This window comes from Antechinus flavipes, chromosome 6 (genome assembly GCF_016432865.1).
Source record: "Antechinus flavipes isolate AdamAnt ecotype Samford, QLD, Australia chromosome 6, AdamAnt_v2, whole genome shotgun sequence".
Taxonomy (NCBI): Eukaryota; Metazoa; Chordata; class Mammalia; order Dasyuromorphia; family Dasyuridae; genus Antechinus; species Antechinus flavipes.
Window position 1 is genome coordinate 250,536,489 of NC_067403.1, and position 21,501 is coordinate 250,557,989.

The 21,501-nt window shown below is 37.1% G+C and overlaps 1 protein-coding gene across 1 annotated transcript in view; it reads right to left on the minus strand.

Moving 5' to 3' along the window:
- Positions 1 to 5,229: 5,229 nt before the first annotated feature.
- LOC127541651 (vomeronasal type-2 receptor 26-like) overlaps positions 5,230 to 21,501 on the minus strand; it is a 34,372-nt gene continuing 18,100 nt past the window's right edge. Inside the window, exons 4-6 of the mRNA XM_051966870.1 lie at positions 9,593 to 9,811; positions 8,501 to 8,624; positions 5,230 to 6,134 (exon numbers count right to left, since the gene is read on the minus strand). Of these exons, the coding sequence (XP_051822830.1) occupies positions 5,230 to 6,134; positions 8,501 to 8,624; positions 9,593 to 9,811 (1,248 nt within the window). The remainder of the gene's footprint in view (positions 6,135 to 8,500; positions 8,625 to 9,592; positions 9,812 to 21,501) is intronic.

The window sequence follows — 21,501 nt, forward strand, 5'->3', positions numbered from 1 at the left end:
TACTGATCACAAAATAGAAAATGTTGATTATATCAAATTAAAAAGCCTTTGTACAAATAGAACTAATGCAAACAAGATTAAAAGGGAAGCAACAAACTGGGAAAACATCTTCACAGTTAAAGGTTCTGATAAAGGCCTCATTTCCAAAATATATAGAGAACTGGCCCTAATTTATAAGAAACCAAGCCATTCTCCAATTGATAAATGGTCAAAGGATATGAACAGACAATTTTCAGATGATGACATTGAAACTATTACCATTCATATGAAAGAGTGTTCCAAATCACTATTGATCAGAGAAATGCAAATTAAGACAACTCTGAGGTACACTACACACCTGTCAGATTGGCTAAGATGACAGGAAAAAATAATGATGAATGTTGGAGGGGATGCCGGAAAACTGGGACACTGATGCATTGTGGGTGGAGTTGTGAATGAACCCAACCATTCTGGAGAGCAATCTGGAATTATGCCTTAAAAGTTATCAAAATGTGCATACCCTTTGATCCAGCAGTGTTTCTATTGGGCTTATATCCCAAAGAGATGCTAAAAAAGGGAAAGGGACCTGTATGTGCCAAAATGTTTGTGGCAGCCCTGTTTGTAGTGGCTAGAAACTGGAAAATGAATGGATGCCCATCAATTGGAGAATGGCTGGGTAAATTGTGATATATGAATGTTATGGAATATTATTGCTCTGTAAGGAATGACCAGCAGGATGAATAAAGAGAGGCTTGGAGAGACCTACATGAACTGATGCTAAGTGAAATGAGCAGAACCAGGAGATCATTATATACTTCGACAACGATATTGTATGAGGATGTATTCTGATGGAAGTGGATTTCTTTGACAAAGAGACCTAAATGAGTTTCAGTGGATAAATGATGGACAGAAACAGCTACACCCAAAGAAAGAACACTGGGAAATGAATATGAACTATTTGCATTTTTGATTTTCTTCCCAAGTTATTTTTACCTTCTGAATCCAATTCTCCCTGTGCAACAAGAGAACTGTTCAGTTCTGCAAATATGTATTGTATCTAGGATATACTGCAACCTATTTAACATATATAGGACTGCTTGCCATCTTGGGGAGGGGGTGGAGAGAGGGAGGGGAAAAATTGAAACAGTAGCGAGTGCAAGGGATAATGTTGTAAAAAATTACCCTGCCATCGGTTCTGTCAATAAAAAGTTATTATTAAATAAAATTAAATTTAAAAAAAATTGTTCTAGAGAATTATAATAGAATTCACTTATAGGATACAGCTGAATGGTACAGTGGAAAGAGCACTGCTCTTGGAGTCACAAGGACCTCACCCAACCTGTTCACTTCCTAGCGGTGTGTCTCTGGCAAGACACTTAACACTAACTGGCTTGCTAATAAAAGGAAACTTTCCAACATGACAACTTAACTGCCTTTCCCAATCTTGCTCCTTACATGACTCCATGGACAAAATCAGGATAAATAGACACATGACTCAGTAGCAGTTTCAACTCCATTGTACCTGAAATGAATAGGAAAAGGAGCCGATGAGGTAGGCTCCCTAAGACTCCATACCTCCTCATATTTAAAGCGTCATTTCATCCACTAATAAAATACAATAATAAAAATACAATACAATATTGAAAATATAGCAAGAGGCCACTATAATCCTGGAACCAGCAAGATACATATCCTTGAGTTCAAATGTGGCCTCAGAAATTTTCTAGTCATATGACCCTAGAAAAGTCATTTAACCTCAATTGGCCTCTCAAAAACTACAAACAACCTCGCCGCCCCCACGCCGCCCAATTAGAAAAAACCCCACCACCAACAAAAGGACAACAATAACAACAAAAAACCACAAAGCAGAATCCACTTGTAAAGGTAACTAGTTGAGGGAATCTTGTCTTTTTTATTATTTTTATTTATTTATTTATTTAATATCTTTTTATTGATAGAACTCATGCCAGGTTAATTTTTTGCAACATTATCCCTTGCATTCACTTCTGTTCCAATATTTCCCCTCCCTTCCTCTACCCCCTCCCCCAGATGGCAAGCAGTCCTTTACATGTTAAATAGGTTATAGTATATCTTAGATACAATATATGTGTGCAGAACCGAACAGTTTTCTTGTTGCACAGGGACAATTGAATTGAGAAGGTATAAATAACCCGGGAAGAAAAACAAAAATGCAAGCAGTTTATATTCATTTCCCAGTGTTCTTTCTCTGGATGTAGCTGCTTCTGTCCTTCTTTGATCAATTGAAACTGAATTAGTTCTCTTTATCAAAGAGATCCACTTCCATCAGAATACATCCTCATACATTATCGTTGTTGAGGTACATAATGATCTCCTGGTTCTGCTCATTTCACTTAGCATCAGTTCATGTAAGTCTCTCCAAATCCTCTCAGTATTCATCCTGCTGGTCATTCCTTACAGGACAATAATATTCCATAACGTTCATATACCACAGTTTACTCAAAAATTCTCCAATTGATGGGCATCCATTCAATTTCCAGCTTCTAGCCCAAAATGTTTGAGGGGATCTTGTCTTAAGGAACTTGTTAAAAGTTTGTTCAATTACTTTGTCCATGATACTATTGCTGTTGTGATAGATATTGTTATTATTATACCGTTGTGTCTCATTCTGTTACTCAGACCACAATACACCAACTCCTTCCCTCTTCCATTATCTCTCAAGGATTGCCCAAGTTCTTCTTTGTCTCCATTATACTGTCCATCCATCTTCTTCTTTCCCATGTACTTTTCTTTTTGCCTACAATGTTGCTCTATAACAGCATCTGTTCCAGTGAGTTTCCATCTTTTCATTGTATACACTAATTTTTTAAGGTTATACTTTAATATTTGACCTTCTAATGAATAATTTCAATTGATTTCTGGAACAATTGATATATTTGTCATGTACTGTCCCAGAGACTAGCAAAAGTCTTTTCCTGACCCAAAATTCCAAAGTGTCAATTCTGGAGGGTTCAGAACTCTTTATATTCAACTCTCAAAAGCTGAGTTTTATCAAGTTCAAATGAATTTGGGTCTCCCTTTCCCTAAGTCATTGATTTACCTTTTTATTGTTAACAAATGTCAAATGATTTCAATGGCTGCAGTTGATAATATGGTTTGAGGTTTGTGAATTTCATTTTTTCTCTTTTCTCTTGATATTTTCTTCTACATTTCCCTTCATATTCCAGATTAGATATTTCTTCAGATGAACTGAGTTTAAATAGTATTAAATATTTGAATATTTGGTAATTTCTAAACTGACTTTCCTAGTGTGGCTTTTACTTATTTACTCCTATGTCAATCAAATTAGCAAAGTTTATTTCATACACTGGTAATATCACAGAATAAATAAAGTATTCTCTTCACTGAATTATATTGGTTGGTCTAATCATGATCAATTAACATTTATCCAGTTACTTAGATCTTTCTGTATTTGTGGAAAGAGTTTCCTCAGACTCTCAAATGTTTTGTACTGTCTATAATGTTGTTACTAGAAATTTGTCTTTCTAGGGCTTCCTACATCATTTGGTGATTAACAAAAAGAAAAGTCAATGATTTGTATGGATTTATCTCCTATCCTGCCATTTTGCTCAAATGACTCATTATTTCAAAATGTTTTTAAGGTGATTTTGTAGAGTTTCCTAGGGAAAAAAATCACATCATCTACAAAAACTGACAGACACATTTTGTCCTCTTCTTGATCCTCGGGAAGACTTTGATTTGTTAAACATAACTCATTGACACAGGGATGGGAAATCGTATGAGCCTGCTTCTGAAAGTAAGACAATTCTGGTTTTCCCAGGCTAATGGGAACGGAAAAATTTCTGGCCTAAAAAAGAAAATTTGGAACTGGAGAAAGCAGGAGTTCATGGCAAGACGTATCTTCCACTTATTTCCTGTCAAGAAAGCACAAAGGACTGATTTCCAAAGTTTCTAAATGTGTACAAGGCAAAGGAATTGTAGGTTTGTGGCATATTTGGGAATGAGAGGAGAAGACATCCAAGAGTTCTGAGAATGTCTGGAGTGCCAGGTTGGGAACACTAAATTCAGACACAGTTTCTAGAAGAATTGCCTAGGAATCAGTTCTTGAGTTTTTGTGCTTTCTTTCTCCAGATGTTCACTTCTCTTTTATATTATTTCTGGAAGAGCACTGACCTATAAATGTCACTATTATCAACCTGGGGAATCTCCTATTGCTTTTGAATGGAATATTCATTTTAAAAAAGAAAGAAAGAAAGAACAGAGATCTGGGCAGGAGAATTTTTGTAAATTTTTTTATTGAATAAATATTAGTGCATTTACATAAAATACCACATCCTATGCCCTGTTGGTGGTAGATGTAGTGGTGTTTTTTTTTTTTTTTAAGAGCAAGTCACAGAATTTCATCCATCAATTTTCCTGAGAAGTATCTAAACCCGGATATATATATATATAAAGATTTCAGAAAAACAAAAGAGGTGATAGTTTGTAATAATAGGTGCTGCAACGAATAAATAATATGACCATTCTAGTTGAAGGACATTTCTTTAAGAAAGAAAAGACTATTATTATTCCTGCATTATTATAATCTCATTTTTATTATTCCATGGCAATCAACTACTTATATGCCAAGCTATTGTTACAAGATGTATTTGATAGAAATAATAAGGCTTTGGAACAGATTTCTAGATCTAATGATCACTCTATAATTCATTAATTAATGGAAAAGTGATTGGCTAAATAATTTCGAGTCCATATTACTGGTTAGAAAACATTCAACTCAGCAAATTACCATTCTCCCATAAATCTTCTATCATAGATAGGTTCAATTCACTCAAAAATAATTGTTAATGATATAATTCAAGCAAACTGGTGGGAAATTAAAGTTCTAATTTTCCAAGCAACACATCAATGATTCAGAATGCTGGATGGACTTATTAAAGTCGAGGCTTAGAAACCAAACAGTCATTTACTTAAATTCCACAATTATTTTCCACCAATATTGAAAACTGTTATTCACGTATAGTCTGCTATCTGTAAACTAATTTAAAATAACAAGTGATCCCATTCTACCTTTATTCTTAAATCAGGCAATAGAATGCTTGCAAAAGGCTATTATATTGAAATAAAAACCAAAGGTGAATATCAGAGAAAACAGAGGCAAATGAATGAGAAGCCTTTAACATTTTATTATGACTTCGGATGAAAGGAGCTCCTTGACTGTGATTGGCCAGCTTGAGAAGATCTGGCTTCTTAAAGAGTCGCTTTCTTTTTAAGTATCCCCAGAGTACTTGGTTTTGATTTTAGAAGGATCACAAAGCACTTGGGAGCAAAGATGCAAGCGAGAATCCCGGCACTGGAGGTCAAGATGGCAAAGACTTCCAAGCCCACAATGGCCTTGCCCTTGGAGCTCTGGTACGAGGGCAGGAAGGAGATCCAGACGCTACAGAACATAAGCATGCTGAAGGTCAGGAACTTGGCTTCATTGAAAGTATCTGGCAGGTTCCTGGCCAGGAAAGCCACAGTGAAGCTCGCCAAGGCCAGCAAGGCCATGTAGCCCAGGACACAGTAGAAGATGAGGAGGGAGCCCTCATTGCACTGGATGATAATGGAGCCAGGCTCAGAGTGGATGTCCATCTCCAGGAAGGGGGGGTATGTCCCGAGCCAGATGCCACAGAGACACATTTGGATGAGGGTGCAGGTTAAAATGAGAGAGTAAGATGCTGTGGATCCCAGCCAGCTCCGGAGCCTGCTCCCTGGTCTGGTGGCTCTAAAGGCCAGAACCACAGTGATGGTTTTAGCTAAAATGGAGGAAACAGCCACTGTGAAGACAACTGCAAATGTGGTTTGGCGCAGCAGGCAGGTGGCAGTGGTAGGATGGCCAATGAAGAGCAAGGAACAGAGGAAGCAGAAACTGAGGGAGACCAGCAGAGTGTAGCTGAGACTGCGGTTATTGGCTTTGACTATGGGGCTGTCTCTGTGCTTCACAAAGACCCCCAGGACCAGCACAGTGAGGAGGGAGAAGCAGATGGCTGCACAGGCCAGAATCATTCCCAGAGGTTCCTCATAGGCCAGAAACATCCTAGTCTTGGGAAGGCATCGATCTCTTTCCCTATTAGGATATTGATCTTCAGGGCACTGCAGGCACTGCTCTGCATCTATGAACAACAGTAAAATCATGCTATATCCCAGACTGATCAGTTTTTTGTCCCCTATAAATACAATGTTATTCATTTCATATTGAGCTCCATCTCATTTTTGGACTCCTTGTAAGTAAGATGGAAAAATGTTCTAAAGGCTGAAGAAAATTTCAGTTTCCTTGTGTCTCCATATATGGATAAAATAATGTGTAGAAATTATTTATTTCATATCATAAATTTGCTAAGCAAAAATTCAAACTCCCTGCAATACATTTCAATTTGAAACCACTTACAATGAGTCCAAAAGGGTCATTTTATACACAATCCAATATTCAAGAACAGAAATGAAACACTGAAACCATAGAGGAAGGCGAAGAGTTGGTTTTAAAAATTAGGTGAAAAAGATTTTTTGTTGTATTTCTCTGAATGTAAGGTTATAGCAACAAGCCATTCTCCAACTGGTACATGGTCCAAGAATATGAAAAATTTTCAGAAGAAGAAATTAAAATCATTTTTAGTCATACAAAAAAATGCTCAAAATCACTATTGATTAGAGAAATCCCAATTAAGACAACTCTGCAGTACCACTTCACACCTCACAGATTGGCTAAGATGACAGGAAAAGATAATGACAAATGGTGAAGGGGAAGTGGGAAAACAGGGACACTAATACATTTTTGGTGGAGTTCTAAATGGTGGACCAGAATGATCCAACCATTCTGGAGAGCAATTTGGAACTATGAAGAAAAAGCTATCAAAACTGTGCATCCAGCAATGGATCTACTGTGTTTTTATCCCAACAAGATCATAAAAAAGAGAAAACCACCCACATGTATAAAAATATTTGAACTGTTCTTTTTGTAGTGGCAAGGAACTGGAATGAGAGTGGATGCCCAACATTTGGAGAGTGGCTAAACAAATTATGATATATGAATGTAAAGGAATATTATTGTTTTATAAGAAATGATCAGCAGGGTGATTTCAGAAAGGCCTGGAGAGATTTCCATTATCTGCTGCAAAGGGAAGTAGGTAGACTCAAGAGAACCCTGCACCCTGAAAATGATACCATGTGATGATCAACTGTGATAGATTTGGCTCTTTTCAACAATGAGACTTGTGATGGAGACAGCCATCTACATTCAGAGAGAGGATTATGGGGACTGAATGTGGATCACAACATAGTATTTCCACCATTTTTTGTCATTATTTCTTTCCTTGGTTTTTTTTCTCATTTTTTCCCTGTTGGTCTGATTTTCTTGTGAAGCATAATAAACATGGACATGTGTTGAGAAAAAATGCACAAGTTTAAACAGCATTGAATTACTTGCTGTCTAGAGAAAAAGAGAGATGAAGGAGGGAGAAAAATTCAGAACACAAGATATTTTTTCACAAGGATGCATGTTTAAAAGTATCTTTGTACGCATTTTGACAAGTGATAAGCTATTATTATAAAAAAAGAAAGCCTTCATAATAAATACTACACATTATGTTCTGAAAAATAATTGTAATTGGAAAAAAAGAAATGCTAACTGAAATAAGGTGAGAAATACTCTATTTTGGGAGCTTGACCATAACGATGTAAGTTAAATGAGAATAAAAATCAAATCCAAAGGACTGACATAAAGAGTAAGAATTATGTAAACAAAATAGAAGATTTAATAAATGGAGAAAGACAAACTACCAAAAAAATCCCCCCCAAAAAAATCCCCCAAAGCTTAACCTTTCAAACATACTATTGTATTGATCAATATCAAATACAAAGCAAATCAGGATGAAGTCTCAACAGCTTTGACACTGAGATAGGTTTGAGGATGATCAATTTTTATTCAGATTTTTGTGAGCCAAGTTTTCTGGAGTTGGGATTCCATCCACCAGAAAACAAATCTTTCAAATAATCTCCCTTGAGGACTCTAATCAATCTTATGCCAAGGTAAATTTTCATGAAGACTAAATCCAGAGACCAGACTTCTGCCCTTAAACCAAAAGCATTTATGCTTGGAAAGTTTTAGAATTAAAATATTTTGCTATTAATTTTTCCCTTAAGAGGGAAAAAGTTTAGAATTAAATTTTAGACTAAACTTTCCTACAGGAATGGGGAAGATTCCAATTAGGCTGCAAGGTCAAGGAAGTATTAGGGATTCCCATGGTAGTAAAATCCTGTTGGATTCTGCTTCGACAGATTTTTGGTATCTTGGACATGAGATGCTTCTAATTATAAAAATGATCACAAAGCACATTGAATGAGAAGGACTGAATAAATGTAATGTTATTTCAACTCAGAAATTATTGTTATTTTGCCAAATACAAAGCACACCAGTTTAAATTTTAAAAAATTAGAATGTCTACTACTTTGGGAGCAGGATAGTTTATCTTTAGGAACCCACCTGTCTGGTTGGAAATTGCCCCTTCAGGACATGGATTGCAAGCATAGCAACACATGGGCTTGCTTTTAAGAGCTGTCTTTTGGAATCCAGGGCCACACTTCAGATTGCACCTAGAAGTTGGAGTCTATATTTCCAGCAGAGAAAGGGAGAAAATGTTGTTGAAAAAACAATTGGTGAAAGATGGATGAATTGAGGAAATTAAGATTTCAAAGTTCTCTTATAATAGACAGGTAGAATAAAGTATTTGCAATTCTGCAGGACAGGAATGATGTAATTCTCAAGGTAAACTTGTATCTTCATCTTCCACTTCAGATCATCTTATCCCCAATAATTCCACACAAATTAACCAGTAGGTACTATCAAGCTCCTTAATATTTTTTAATTGTGATACCTTGTTGGCTTAGTTTTTCCCAAGTACCATTTTAATTCTAAACTTCATTCCGTTTTAGAATTTGTAATGCTGAAATGGCTTTGACTACACAAGAGGAAATATACTGTATTAATTTCCAACCCCCGAATGGTTTTTTTTGTGTTTTCATAAATTCAAGCATTCTACCCAGAATGTTTCAAGGAATCATAATTTTAGAGAGTATGTACTAAAATAAACTAATTGCCATGTTCAACTTGATTGAATCTAACAATCACGTGCAGGCTAATCTTATTCTCAGGCTGATATTTGAAATTTGTTCTTGGGACTATTGTAAAGGGGCAATGGAATTTATCCAATTATACACAAATGAAATTGTATAAAAATACATGTTTGATGTCAGCAGAGGCTATATCTGCAACATTTATATTAAAAATCTCTAAAGCCATTGTGTCTTTAAAATAAAACACAGCTTTGTACAACTGTACCCAACTCAAATACAAACTCAGATTAAATTATTTGTCTATAGAAATCCAGATATTGAGTAATCATCTGTAAATAAATGCTTTTGGGGGATAATTGTTGTCTATTCTAGTGGATATAAGTAGCCTATCACACACATTTCCAGTAGTTGTGAGAAACATCATTGTACCAGTGAAGAAACAACCAGTGTCCAGGAAGCTAAAGAGACAAAGTGATAACATTGATATTCATTGGCTCCTTACCTGATGGAAATCTTCTGGCCAATCTATGTCTTCTTCCTTAATGGTGAATCTCTGAGCAAGAGGACACACTTCACCCACTTTGACCAGCGTCTCTATCTGCTTAGGGAAGTATTTATAATTCAGTATATCATATGTCTCAGCATCTGCCTGGACTCCATCCTCATGTGACCCATCACTGGCATTATTGACAGAACTGATGGATTTTAGAAAGTGGTGGAGCTGAAAGCAAGGACAGGTGATTGTTATTCTTTATGGAAAAAAGGATTATGCCCATGTCCCAGGATTGACTATCAATGGAAAACAGGCTCGGAATCTGGAGCTTCCAAAAGTTTTCATTCTCTGTCTTGACCTTCTCTTAGAGTTTCTGAACTCTTTTTCTCCTTTCTCCTTGAAAACTAAAGACAAATGAAAAATAACAAACCCAGCAACCAATTATTTTCTACAGATATGCTAGGTAAATTGTAGGATATGAATTTTATAGAAATTTTATATATTATTATTATTATACATATATATATACGAAGAAGGATTGGAGGAGAGACCATTCCATCTTGGATCAGGCTCCTGGTGGCTTTCCTTTATTTCTCCACTGAAAACAAGTCCCATCTGAAGGCCCTTCAGAAAGGTAGCCAGGCCCCCAAGTGAAGGAGAGAGACTGTGAAGGAGACAATAAAGACTTGAGACTTTATCCCTGGCTATTCTCATGGCAATTACTCTGCTGAAACAAAGGCTGGTTCCAAGTCCTCCAGAAAACTAACCAGAACATTGCAAGTACCAATTGTTTAGTGATGGAGAGAGCCATCTACACCCAGAGAGAAGCCTGTGGAAAATGAGTGTAGACCACAACATTGCATTCTCACTCTTTCTGTTGTTTGCTTGCATTTTCTTTTCTTTCTCAGGTCTTTTTCCTTCTTGATCCAATATTTCTTGTGCCCCAAAATAACTGTATAAATATGTATACATATATTGGATTTAACATATATTTTAACATACTTAACATGTATTGACTACCTGACATGTAGGAGATGGGGTGGGTGGAAAGAGGAGAAAATCTGGAACAGAAGGCTTTACAAGTGTCAATATTAAAAAAAAATTACCCATACATATGTTTTGTAAACAAAAAGCTTTAATAAAAAAGAGGAAAACGGGGGAAATAAAATTGTCCAATATAAATCTCAGAAGTAGATAAGGTCAATTTAGGAATAAAGGAGAATTTGTTATTCACAGTGATGCGATTCAAAGTTAAAATAAAAGCAAATACAAATGATAATGAAACTAAACCTTTGGCAAAATCATTCCTGAAAAAAATTAGGAAGGAGAATAACTTCAATGGAACAAATTATGAATGAAATTTTAAAATGACAAAGTGTAAAAAAAAGAAACAAGTCAATCTGAGGAAGATTTGAAACAGAGTCTTTAGTAAAAGCTATAAATTTATTTGGGACACTCAGGTTGTGGTTTTCAGTGGTCAATGGAAAATATTCAAGAAAATTTCCCAGAGAATTACAAAATGTAGAATGAGAAGGTTGAAAAACAGAAATTTAATCCACATTGTTGCCACTGAGAAATGTAATAGTAAGACCTGATTATTTTAGGGAAAAGAAAAATAATCTAATTGGGCAGAATTCCTAGTACACATTTGTTTTTCAGTCATTAAGTCCTGCCCTACTATTCATGACCCCATGGACCATAGCCTACATTGCTCTGCTATGCTCTACTATATCTCAACGTCTGTTCAAGTTAATATTAATCGTTTCCATGACACTATCTATCTTAAACTGTACCATTCTTTGTTCCTTTTACTTTCAATCATTTCTAACAACAAGGTCTTTGCCAGTGGGTCCCATCTTCATATTATGTGGACAAAGATTTACACTGCTTCAGGATTTGAATTTCCAGTGAACAGTGGGGATTAATTTAAGTATTGACTGATTTTATCCCCTGGTCAACCAAGAGTCTTTCTAAAGTCTTGTCCAGCACCACTATCATACCATAGAATCAGTTCTGCAGCACTTATCTTTCTTTTAAGTCCAAATCCCCCAGACATAAATTTTTCTTGAAAACACTCATATGAGGACTTCTGGCCAAGATGGTGGAGAGGAGGCACGCAGCTGTGTAACGTCCGCGTTTTTCTCTCATTATCCATTTCATTACAAGCCTGTGAATTAATGCTCGACTGAAAAAAAAACCTACAATTAGTTACCAAGAGAAGCCATCCTTGAGACTCGTCAGGAAAGATCTGTTTTAGATCGAGGGCGGGGACGGTTTTAGATCAGCCGCAGGCTACCGGCAGACAGGCAGCGGCAGTGAGAGCAGGAAAGGCAGGCAGCTCAGAGCCGAGCAGAGCTGAGAGGGGGTGGGGCGTGATCACAGCCGTCTCTGCTGGGAGAGTTTTGCTACAGAATTGGATACTTTGCTCTGGCAGCAAGTCAGCAGCCTAGCGGAGAAGCTAAAAACACTGGGGTGAAGAATACAGCCCCAAACAGCTGGAGTCTCTCGGGACCTGGCCACCCCTCCCCCACAGTGACTCAGCATGCTCTGGGATCTCAGAGCACAGGACTGGAGAGGAGCACTCTGGTGCAGACAGAGAGCACTTTCAGAGATTTCAGTGGAATTACGCCAGAAGCCCTCTCTCCGAGGCAAGGCAGAATACTTTCCACTTGGCTGGCTGGTGGCAGAAGAAGAGTTTTCAGAGGAAGAAGCTACGAGTCGAGAGTTCAGTGGACAATCAGATTCATCTTTATCTCACACCACTGTGGTAGGTGGCTGGGCTCCTGCACGCCCCCCACTGAGACCAAGCTGGTCTGAAAGACTCACCAGAAAGCTAGCCGAGCCCCAAGTAAAGGAGACAAGAGATTCATTCCATCTCTGTGCTGGTTGGAGGCAGAAGAAAACAGAGGCAGAGGCTGAAGGACAGAACCTTTGGATTTGGCGACATTTGGAGGGAGCTCTTGGAACCAAGCAGAGAGATAGACCTCTAAGCTAACCAGGCTATATTTGGAGATAACAAAAGATCTGAACTTTTATCACCTGGCTGTGTTTGATAAGAAAAAGCTCACCACACTTTGGCGCCCGAACAGGGACCGACAAAATCCTGATTCCAGGGAAGGCACCCAGAGAGAACTTTTATAATATTTTAAAGAAGAACAAGAACTCAACATTTAAACTCCCAACAGCAGTCTGTAGAGGAAGCGCAGTAACACCACCCAGCCCCTCCCTCAAAGAAAGCAGCCTCCATTCAAGGGTTTCTTCTTCTGTTTCTTTGCTAGTTTGTCTTTGATTATTAGACAGAATGAGCAAGAAACTGAAGAGGACTTTAACCCTTGACAGCTTCTAAACAGATAGAGAGCAGACTCTAAATCCTGAGGAGACTAAAAATAGAAAGTCTCCAGGTGAATCCCCAAAGGAGGAGATCATCTGTTCCTCAGCACAGATGAATCTCACAGAAGAAATTAAAAAGACTCTCTCTTTTTTTTTTAAATTTTATTTAATAATTACTTTATATTGACAGAATCCATGCCAGGGTAATTTTTTTTTACAACATTATCCCTTGCACTCGTTTCTGTTATGATTTTTCCCCTCCCTCCCTCCACCCCCTCCGTTATGATTTTTCCGCTCCCTCCCTCCACCCCCTCCCCTAAATGGCGAGCAGTTTTATATATGTTAGATATGTTGCAGTATATCCTAGATACAATATATGTTTGCAGAACCGAACAGTTCTCTTGTTGCACAGGGAGAATTGGATTCAGAAGGTAAAAATAACTCGGGAAGAAAAACAAAAATGCAGATACTTCACATTCATTTCCCAGTGTTCTTTCTTTGGGTGTAGCTGCTTCTGTCCGTCATTTATCAATTGAAACACAGTTAGGTCTCTTTGTCAAAGAAATCCACTTCAATCAAAAAATGTCCTCATACAATATCGTTGTCGAAGTGTATAATGATCTCCTGGTTCTGCTCATTTCATTTAGCATCAGTTCATGTAAGTCTCGCCAGTCCTCTCTGTATTCATCCTGCTCGTCATTTCTTACAAAACAATAATATTCCATAACATTCATATACCACAATTTACCCAGCCATTCTCCAATTGATGGGTATACATTCATTTTCCAGCTTCTAGCCACTACAAACAGGGCTGCTACAAACATTTTGGCACATACAGGTCCCTTTCCCTTTTTTAGTATCTCTTTGGGATATAAGCCCAATAGAAACACTGCTGGAACAAAGGGTATGCACAATTTGTTAACTTTTGGGGCATAATTCCAGATTGCTCTCCAGAAATGTTGGATTCGTTCACAACCCCACCAACAATGCATCAGTGTCCCAGTTTTCTCGCATCCCCTCCAACATTCATCATTATTTTTTCCTATCATCTTAGCCAATCTGACAGGTGTGTAGTGGTATCTCAGAGTTGTCTTAATTTGCATTTCTCTGATCAATAATGATTTGGAACACTTTCATATGAGTGGTAATGGTTTCAATTTTATCCTCTGGAAATTGTCTGTTCATATCCTTTGACCATTTATCAATTGTAGAACGGCTTGATTTCTTATAAATTTGAGTCAGTAATCTATATATTTTGGAAATGAGGCCTTTATCAGAACCTTTAACTGTGAAGATGTTTTCCCAGTTTGTTGCTTCCCTTCTAATCTTGTTTGTAGTAGTTTCATTTGTACAAAGGCTTTTTAATTTGATATAATCAAAATTTTCTATTTTGTGACCAGTAATGGTCTCTATTTCATCTTTGGTCACAAATTTCTCTCTCCTCCACAAGTCTGAGAGATAAACTATCCTATGTTCCTCTAATTTATTTATAATCTCGTTCTTTATGCCTAGGTCATGGACCCATTTTGATCTTATCTTAGTATATGGTGTTAAGTGTGGGTCCATGCCTAATTTCTGCCATACTAATTTCCAATTATTCCAGCAGTTTTTATCAAATAATGAATTCTTATCCCAGAAGTTAGGGTCTTTGCATTTGTCAAACACTAGATTGCTATAGTTGCCTATTCTGTCTTGTGAACCTAATCTTTTCCACTGATCAACTAATCTATTTCTTAGCTAATACCAAATGGTTTTGGTGACTGCTACTTTATAATATAATTTTAGATCAGGTACAGCTAGGCCACCTTCATTTGATTTTTTTTTTCATTAATTCCCTTGAGATTCTCAACTTTTTATTGTTCCATATGAATTTTGTTGTTATTTTTTCTAGATCATTAAAATATTTTCTTTGAAGTCTGATTGGTATAGCACTAAATACATAGATTAGTTTTGGGAGTATTGTCATCTTTACTATGATCACTGGGCCGATCCAAGAGCACTTAATATTTTTCCAATTATTTAAGTCTGACTTTATTTGTGTAGAGACTTTTTTATAATTTTGCTCATATAATTCCTGACTTTCTTTTGGTAGATAGATTCCCAAATATTTTATGCTATCAACAGTTATTCTGAATGGAATTTCTCTTTGTATCTCTTGCTGTTGGGTTTTGGTGGTGATGTATAAAAATGCTGAGGATTTATGGGAATTTATTTTGTAGCCAGCTACTTTGCTGAAATTATGGATTATTTCTAATAGCTTTTTAGTAGAATCTCTGGGGTTCTCTAGGTATACCATCATATCATCTGCAAAAAGTAATACTTTGGTTTCCTCATTGCCTACTCTAATTCCTTTAATATCTTTCTCGACTCTTATTGCCGAGGCTAGTGTTCCTAATACGATATTAAATAATAATGGTGATAGTGGGCAACCTTGCTTCACTCCACATCTTACTGGGAAAGGTTCCAGTTTTTCCCCATTGCATATGATGCTTAGTGATGGTTTTAAATGTATGCTCCTGACTATTTTAAGGAAAAGTCAATTTATTCCTATGCTCTCAAGTGTTTTTATTAGGAATGGATGTTGGATTTTATCAAAAGCTTTTTCTGCATCTATTGGGATGATCATATGGTTTTTGTTTGTTTGGTTATTGATATAGTCAATTATGCTAATAGTTTTCCTAATATTGAACCAGCCCTGCATTCCTGGTATAAAACCTACTTGGTCATAATGTATTATCCTGGGGATGACTTTCTGTAATCTTTTTGCTTATATTTTATTTAAGATTTTAGCATCAATATTCATTAGGGAGATTGGTCTATAATTTTCTTTCTCTGTTTTCAGCCTACCTGGTTTAGGTATCAGTACCATGACTATGTCATAAAAGGAGTTTGGTAGGACTCCTTCAATCCCTATTTTTTCAAATAGTTTATTTAGCATTGGAGTTAATTGTTCTTTAAATGTTTGATAGAATTCACATGTAAATCCATCTGGTCCTGGGGATTTTTTCTTAGAGAGTTGGTTGATAGTTTGTTCTATTTCTTTTTCTGAGATGGGACTGTTTAGGTTATTTACTTCTTCCTCTGTTAGTTTGGGCAAGCTATATTTTTGGAGGTATTCCATTTCATTTAAGTTGTCAAATTTATTGGCATAAAGTTGGGTAAAGTAACTCCTACTTATTGCTCTAATTTCCTCTGCATTAGTAGCGAGTTCTCCCTTTTCATTTTTAAGGCTAACAATTTGATTTTCCTCTTTCCTTTTTTTAATCAGACTTATTAAGGGTTTGTCTATTTTGTTGGTTTTTTCATAGAACCAACTCATAGTTTTATTAATTAATTCAATAGTTTTTTTACTTTCAATTTTATTGATCTCTCCTTTTATTTTTAGAATTTCAAGTTTAGTGTTTCACTGGGGTTTTTTAATTTGTTCTTTTTCTAGCATTTTTAGTTGCAAGCCCAATTCATTGACCTTCTCTTTCTCTATTTTATACAAATAGGCCTCTAGAGATATGAAATTTCCTCTTATTACCACTTTGGCTGCATCCCATACATTTTGGTATGATGTCTCATTATTATCGTTTTCTTGGGTGAAGTTATTAATTATGTCTATGATTTGCTTTTTCACGCAATCATTCTTTAGTATGAGATTATTTAGTTTCCAATAATTTTTTGGTCTACTTTTCCCTGGCTTTTTGTTGAATGTAATTTTCAATGCATCGTGGTCTGAAAAGGATGCATTTACTATTTCTGCCTTATGCATTTGAGTTTGAGGTTTTTATGTCCTAATATATGGTCAATTTTTGTATAGGTTCCATGAACTGCTGAAAAGAAAGTGTATTACTTTCTGTCTCCATTACATTTTCTCCAGAGATCTATCATATCTAACTTTTCTAGTATTCTATTTACCTCTTTGACTTCATTCTTATTTATTTTGTGGTTTGATTTATCTATTTCTGAGAGTGCAAGGTTGAGATCTCCCACTATTATAGTTTTGCTGTCTATTTCTTCTTGCAGCTCTCTTAATTTCTCTTTTAAGAATTTAGATGCTACACCACTTGGTACATATATGTTTAATATAGATACTGCTTCATTATTCATTCTACCCTTTAGCAAAATATAGTGCCCTTTCTCATCTCTTTTGATTAGATCAGTTTTTGCTTTAGTTTGATCTGAGATCAGGATGGCTACCCCTGCTTTTTTGACTTCACCTGAAGTATAGTAGATTTTGCTCCAACCTTTTACCTGCATGTATCTCCCCGCTTCAGGTGTGTTTCCTGTAAACAACATATTGTAGGATTCTGGCTTTGAATCCATTCTGCTAACCGCTTCCTCTTTATGGGGGAGTTTACCCCGTTCACATTTATGGTTAGAATAACCAATTCTGTATTACTTGCCATCTTGTTAACCCCGGTTTATACTTTTCTCCCTTCTTTCCCCTTTACCCCCCTTCCCAGTATTAAGCTTGTGAGCACCACTTACTTCTCACAGCCCTCCCTTTTTATTATCCCCCCCTTAGAGTTCCTCCCCCATCTTACCCCTTTCCCTCCCAATTACTGTATTCCTTTCAACTTAGCTTATACCTTCCCTTTTCACTTTTCCCTTCTCACTTTTCAATGAGTTGGGAGAAGTTTCACCATAGATTGAATATGTCTAAAATTTTTCTCTTAAAGCCAATTCTGAAAGCAGTAAAATACTCACTATATTCATCCACCTCCATTCTTTCTTTCAGATATAATAGGTTTCCTATGCCTCTTCATGAGATGTACTACCCCCACTTTACCCTTTTTCTGGTACAATGTCCTTTCCACATCAGTTTCTAGAACAAGGTATACATGTATTCTTTATACATCTATATAGCCGAAATATAGTTCCCAAGATTAATCTTTACCTTTTTAGATTTCTTTTGAGTTCTATATTTGTAGATCAAACTTTTTGTTAAGTACTGGCTTTTTCATCAAAAATAGGTGAAATTCACTTACTTCGTTGAATGTCCATCTTCTTCCCTGGAAAAAGAAGCTCATTCTAGCTGGGTAAGTTATTTTGGTTGCATACCAAGTTCCTTAGCCTTTCAGAATATCATATTCCAGGCCCTTCGATCTTTTAATGTGGATGCTGCCAGATCCTGGGTGATCCTTATTGTGGCTCCTTGATACTTGAATTGGGTTTTTCTAGCCGCTTGCAATATTTTTTCTTTCATCTGAGGGTTCTGGCATTTGGCCACTATATTCCTTGGTGTTTTGATTTTAGGATCCCTTTCAGTGGGTGATCGATGAATCCTTTCAATGTTTATTTTTTCCTCTGTTCCTATGACTTCTGGGCAGTTCTCTTTGATAATTTCCTGGAAAATAGTGTCCAGGCTATTTTGTTCATCATGCTTTTCTGGGAGTCCAATGATTCCCAGATTGTCTCTCCTGGATCTGTTTTCCAGGTCTGTTGTCTTCCCCAGAAGGTATTTCACTTTCTTTTCCATTGTTTGATTTTTTTGGATTTGCTTGACTGATTCTTCTTGTCTCCTCGAGTAATTCAATTCTAATTGTTCATTTCTGATTTTCAGTGAAGTATTTTCTTCACTCACTTTTTAAAAATATTTTTCTAATTGTCCCATTGAGTTCTTTTGTTCTGTGGAATTTTTTTCCATTTCGCCAATTTTGTTTTTTAGAGAGCTATTTTCTGTTTCCAGTTCACCAATCCTATTTTTCAAGGATTTTATTTCTTTATCCAGTCTCTCTTTAACTGAGTGGGATGACTTCTCCAGACTCTTTTGCCAAGCCTCCCTCTCCTTTTCCCATTTTTCTTCTAGCTCCCTTGTGAGAGCCTTTTTAATTTCCTCCATGAGATTCATCTGTGCTGAAGAATAGATGATCTCCTCCTTTGGGGATTCACCTGGAGACTGTCTGTTTTCAGTCTCCTCAGGATTTAGACTCTGCTCTCTATCTGTATAGAAGCTGTCAAGGGTTAAAGTCCTCTTCAGTTTCTTGCTCATTCTGTCTAATAATCAAAGGCAAACTAGCAAAGAAAAAAAGAAAAAACTGGAGTCTTTCTTTGGGGGAGGGGCTGGGTGGTGTTACCGAGCTTCCTCTACAGACTGTGGGGGGTGAGGGGGAGGGCAGCAGTGAGACACTAGCACTACTGTGCTCTGCCTGCGCTCTGTGATCCAGGAGCTTGCTGAGACACTGTGGGGGAGGGCTGGCCAGGTCCAGAGAGACTCCAGCTGTTTGGGGTTGTATTCTTCACCCCCGGTGTTTTTAGCTTCTCTGCTGGGCTGCTGACTTGCTGCCAGGGCAAAGTATCCAGTCCTGTAGCGAAGCTCTCCCCGCAGAGATGGCTGTGATCACTCTCCACCCCCTCTCAGGTCTGCTCCTGTGATCTCACTGCCACTGCCCTCAGCCTGCGCCCAATCTAAAACCATCCCAGCCCTCCAGTAAAAACAGACCTTTCTTGGCAAATCTCAAGGATGGCTTCTTTTGGTAACTATTTGTGGGTTTTTTTTCAGTCAAGCATTAATTCAGAGGCTTGTAATGAAATGGATAGTGAAAGAAAACGCAGAGCTACACAGCTATGTGCCTCCTCTCCTCCATCTTCGTCGGAAGTCAAAAAGACTCTCACAAGAGAGCTAGAAGAAAAATGGGAAAAAGAGAAGGAGGCTTGGCAAGAGAGTCTGGAGAAGTCATCCCACTCATTTAAAGAGAGAGTGGATAAAGAAATCAAATCCTTGAAAAATAGGATTAGTGAACTGGAAACAGAAAATAGCTCTCTAAAAAACAAAATTGGCAAAATGGAAAAAAATTCCATAGAACAAAAGAACTCAATTGGACAATTAGAAAAAGATTTTTAAAAAGTGAGTGAAGAAAATACTTCACTGAAAATCAGGGTCGAACAAATGGACTTGAATGACTTGAGGAGACAAGAAGAATCAGTCAAGCAAATCCAAAAAAATCAAACAATGGAAAAGAATGTGAAATACCTTCTGGGGAAGACAACAGGCCTAGAAAACAGATCCAGGAGAGACAATCTGAGAATCATTGGACTCCCAGAAAAGCATGACGAAAAAAAGAGCCTGGACACCATTTTCCAGGAAATTATCAAAGAGAACTGCCCAGAAGTCATAGAAACAGAGGAAAAAATAGACATTGAAAGAATTCTTCGATCACCTACTGAAAGGATTCCTAAAATCAAAACACCAAGGAATATAGTGGCCAAATGCCAGAACCCTCAGACGAAGGAAAAAATATTGCAAGTGGCTAGAAAAACCCAATTCAAGTATCAAGGAGCCACAATAAGAATCAACGAGGATCTAGCAGCATCCACATTAAGGGATCGAAGGGCCTGGAATATGATATTCTGAAAGGCTAAGGAACTTGGTATGCAACCAAAAATAACTTACCCAGCTAGAATGAGCATCTTTTTCCAGGGAAGAAGATGGACATTCAACTAAGTAAGCAAATTTCACCTATTTTTGATGAAAAAGCCAGAACTTAACAAAAAGTTTGATCTACAAATACAGAACTCAAGAGAAATCTAAAAAGGTAAAGTTTAATCTTGGGAACTATATTTCGGATATAAAGATGTATAAAGAATACATGTATACCTTGTTCTAGAAGCTAGATGTGGAAAGGACATTGTACCAGAAAAAGGGAAAAGTGGGGGTACTACAGCTCATGAAGAGGCAAAGGAAACCTATTATATCTGAGAGAAAGAATGGAGGGGGATGAATATAGTGAGTATTTTACTGCTTTCAGAATTGGCTTTAAGAGAAAAATTTTAGACATATTCAATCTATGGTGAAACTTCTCCCACCTCATTGAAAAGTGAGAAGGGAAAAGTGAAAAGGGAGGGTATAAGCTAAGTGGAAGGGAATACAGTAATTGGGAGGGAAAGGGGTAAGATAGGGGAGGAACTCTAAGGCAGGGGGAGGGATACTAAAAAAGGAGGGCTGTGCGAAGCAAGTGGTGCTCACAAGCTTAATACTGGGAAGGGGGGTAAAGGGGAAACAAGAGAGAAAAGCATAAACCGGGGTTAACAAGATGGCAAGTAATACAGAATTGGTCATTCTAACCATAAATGTGAACGGGGTAAACTCCCCCATAAAGAGGAAGCGGTTAGCAGAATGGATTCAAAGCCAGAATCCTACAATATGTTGTTTACAGGAAACACACCTGAAGCGGGGAGATACATGCAGGATAAAGGTAAAAGGTTGGAGCAAAACCTACTATGCTTCAGGTGAAGTCAAAAAAGCAGGGGTAGCCATCCTGATCTCAGATCAAACTAAAGCAAAAACTGATCTAATCAAAAGAGATGAGAAAGGGCACTATATTTTGCTAAAGGGTAGAATGAATAATGAAGCAGTATCTATATTAAACATATATGTACCAAGTGGTGTAGCATCTAAATTCTTAAAAGAGAAATTAAGAGAGCTGCAAGAAGAAATAGACAGCAAAACTATAATAGTGGGAGATCTCAACCTTGCACTCTCAGAATTAGATAAATCAAACCACAAAATAAATAAGAAAGAAGTCAAAGAGATAAATAGAATACTAGAAAAATTAGATATGATAGATCTCTGGAGAAAATGTAATGGGGACAGAAAGGAG